This window comes from Otolemur garnettii, unplaced genomic scaffold (genome assembly GCF_000181295.1).
Source record: "Otolemur garnettii isolate 467f Iridium unplaced genomic scaffold, OtoGar3 scaffold00018, whole genome shotgun sequence".
Classification (NCBI taxonomy): domain Eukaryota; kingdom Metazoa; phylum Chordata; class Mammalia; order Primates; family Galagidae; genus Otolemur; species Otolemur garnettii.
In genome coordinates, this window is record NW_003852413.1 from 19,595,130 (window position 1) to 19,598,821 (window position 3,692).

The 3,692-nt window shown below is 45.8% G+C and overlaps 1 protein-coding gene across 1 annotated transcript in view; it reads right to left on the reverse strand.

Annotated features, from left to right (window-relative positions):
- Positions 1-429, reverse strand: part of CCDC103 (coiled-coil domain containing 103) — a 2,063-nt gene extending 1,634 nt beyond the window's left edge. The window contains exon 1 of the mRNA XM_003786260.2: positions 287-429. Coding sequence (XP_003786308.1) covers positions 287-429 — 143 coding nt within the window. The remainder of the gene's footprint in view (positions 1-286) is intronic.
- Positions 430-3,692: the final 3,263 nt, after the last annotated feature.

Here is a 3,692-nt window from a genome sequence, read left to right on the forward strand (position 1 = left end):
AAAAAAAAAAAAAAAAAACAATAACAACAGCAATGATAGCTGACCACTTTCAAGCATTTTACATGTGCCAGACACTGCTCAGAATCTTATGTACAGTAGCTCATATAATTGTAACAAGTTGCTCTCTTTTACAGATGAGGAATTAGGGCTCTGAGACATTAAAGAATTGCACAAGATCCCCCAAATGCCCCAGGAGTGATACCCAGAATGGTTTGATTCCAGATCACTTGCTGTTAACCACTATAGTAAGTCAAACAGGGCTTGAAAAAAATGCCCATGAGCCAACCTGAACTCCTCATAGGAAGCCACCCTCTGTTCCACTGCCCGTAACTTGGCAGCATTCTCCTGTTTGTACTTCTCATCAGCAGCAAGTGCAGCCTGAAGCTCTTTCTCCAGAGCCTTGAAATCGATGGTGTCATTCTTTTCCATGGCCTGGGAAGACAAAGGGAATGCACATCAGTGGAGGGTCAAGATCAAGGGAAAGAGGGTCCCTCTGGATTCTTTGCCGGAATGCAAAATGACCCTAAAGCACTCTGGAGAGCATGCCACTTATCTTGGCTTGGGGGAGGAGGTGGAGTTGTACTGTATAGAGACAGGCTGAATTGCACAGTGAAGACTTAAAAAAGACTTGTCACTGAAAATAGAATAAAGTCCAGACATTCAATTTGGAACCCTGCTTGAATTTTGTTCTCTTCTTCTAAAAGTAATTTTAATTTTTTTTTTTTTTTTGAGACAGAGTCTCACTCTGTTGCCCAGGCTAGAATGCCATGGCATCAGCCTGGCTCACAGCAACTTCAAACGCCTGGGTTTAAGTGATATTCCTGCCTCAGCCTCCCAAGTAGCTGAGACAACAGGCTCCTGCCCCAATGCCCAGCTAATTTCTCTATTTTTAGAAACGGGATCTCCCTGTTACTCAAGCTGGTCTCAAATTCCTGAGCTCAAAGAGTCCACCCTCCTAAACCTCCCAGAGTGCTAGGATTACAGACCTGAGCCACCAACCCCCACCAATCCTTTTAATATTGATGCTCCAGCAGAGGAAGCATTTGGATTCCAGAATTCAGCCCCTTTGCTCTTCCACATAGGATAGCTCTATAGCAAGTGGTTGCGATAGGACTCACACAAAAGCAGAACTCTTCAACCTGAAAAAGCTAATTGAAAAAAAACCAAACAGAACTCTAAGCTGGGGGAGGGGGCGGGGAGGAAAGTTTCATCCTTCATTAAATATCTTAATGAAGAAGGAAACTTTCTTTTAAACCAACCAGATGCAATGACTGTACAGGAAATCTAATACAAGTGGCTGAGAAAGGAGCTTAATCGTCTTCACTCCTTAAATCACTCTGCCCAGCTCAGGGCTGGAGCACAGGTTCCCAGGTATCTGGAAAATGCCTTTAGTTCTAAAGGCTGTATGTTTGCAGCCTCTGCGTATCCGGGGCTGATTGACCATTTCTACAGAGAGATTATCTATACAGGTTCGAGTCTTGGCTCTAGCATTTACTTGTGAGACCTCTCTGAACCTCAGACTAGTGGTGAGTTGAGCTAGATGTGCAGACAGAGTCATCATGAACAGTCCTAGAGCAGGGAGGCAGGAGGTATGCAACCAACCCCATAGCCACCCCGCCCCAACGTGGGAAGCTGAACACCAAGAAGGGAAATGAACCGACCAGTAACTCGGGTGTCCGGGCTCCTGACCAGTTCTCAGCCCTCCCCAGTCACTGAATAACTAGAACTAATCCTCCTGCCCCCTTTACTCAGCCACCCAGACTCCAGCAGCCTGGGTCTTGGTCCCCGGGCTTTCTTTGGGGATCCCGCGATATGCCAGAAAGGCAGCGCAGACCAGGCACAGCCGCTGTGGTTGCCTAGCAACTGCTCCAACAGTCTGCCCACGTGATCGGCCCGAAGGCCCCCTCCATACAGGGTGGTTGCGAGGCGCCTGATAAGATTCATGTGTTGTCAGGCCTCACTCTCTTCGGTAGCACACATTGTGGTTTGGAGACCTACAACTCCACCTTGCCTATTCCTATTTTCGCGGCCGGCATTCCTTGGAACCGATCCTCAGGCAGAGGGCTGTCCTCTGCGGCAGAAACGCGACTTTGTCGTCTGCGGGGTCCTTCCCAGCGCTAGGCGCAGGCGTTGCCGCGGCGTGGGGCGGAAGCGCGGTCTCTGGCGGCGGCCTTGGCACTTCTGGTTGAGCTAACGGGAGGTGAGCTAGCGCGGGTCAACTACAGGGGAAATGCGGGTTGCCCCGGGGGGGCTGGGAAATTAAAGAACGTCAGATCTAGAAGAGGCGTTCTGTGTTGTCTGCTAGTTTCGCTTTACAGATGGGTAAGTTGAGGCCTGGAACAGGAAAGATTACCTGTTCCCCCACCCGGGACAGACACGCACCCGGATTCTGGGGTTCCCTCGTTTATTATCCCAGCGCAAAATCCCGCCCTGGATCAGGAGTCTTGCCCTAACTGTCAATCTCCTCTCTCTCTCACTCTTCGATCTGTGCCTCCTTTATTCCTCTCTTTGCCAAGCTGCCTCTGTCTTTATTTGTTATTCTTTAAGTGTCTGCGTTGTAGCAGGAAGCTGCAGTAAAGTTTGTATCAAGAGTTACTAGTGTTGTTAGTAACTCTTGGTACAGAGTTGTGCAACCGTAAGCAAGTCAGCTATCTTGTCTGTGCCTTGTTGGAGTCATTCATTCATTCATTCAACAAGTATTTATTGAGAGCTTGCTTTAGGCCAGGCACTATTCTAAGTGAACAAAACAAAGTTGGGAAAATGAACAGTTAAACAAATGGCTAGGTATATGTCAACTCTCAGTGAGACTGTCTCAAAAAAAAAAAAAAGAGAGAGAGAATGAGAAATTGAGGATCTAGAAAGGTTGAAGAAGGTGGTGTTTGAGCTGTTTCTTTGAACAGAATTTCAATAATTGAAGTGGAGAAAACCCATGAAGTACTACGTAATTACAGTGGGGAAATGAATAACCCTACAATGGAAAAGCCCTTACCACTTGAATCAAGTGATCAAAGTTAACATCAGTGGTACAAATTGAAATCATATGTGCCCTGATAGGAACTGCACTGACAAGAACACAGCATCACTTCTGTGATATTCCTGCCAAAAATGCATAACCTGAATATCATCATGAGGAAATACCAGACAAACCCAAATTAAGGGATATCCTACAAAATCACTGGTTTATAAACTTCATTGTCAAGTCATAACAGTCAAGGAAAGACTTTGGAACTGTTGTAGATTGAAAGAGACTAAAGATATGTCAACTAAATACAAGTGTGATCCTGGACTGGATCCTTGAGTATTTAAGATATTATTGGAAAAATTTGTGAAACTTAATGGGATGAGGTGGTAGTAATGTGTCAACATTAATTTTCTGTTTTTGATGGTTATCTAGGAGAATGTCTTTTTTTTTTTTTTTTTTGAGACAGTTTTACTTTGTCACCCTCGGTAGAGTGCTGTAGCATCACAGCTCACAGCAACCTCAAACTCTTGCTAAAGCAATTCTCTTGCCTCAGCTTCCCAAGTAGGTGAGACTATAGGCCCCCACCACAACACCCAGCTTTTTAAAATTTTTATTTATTTATTTATTTGAGACAGCGCCTCAAGCTGTTGCCCTGGGTAGAGTGCTGTGGCATCACAGCTCACAGCAACCTTCAACTCCTGGGCTTAAGCGATTCTCTTGCCTCAGCCTC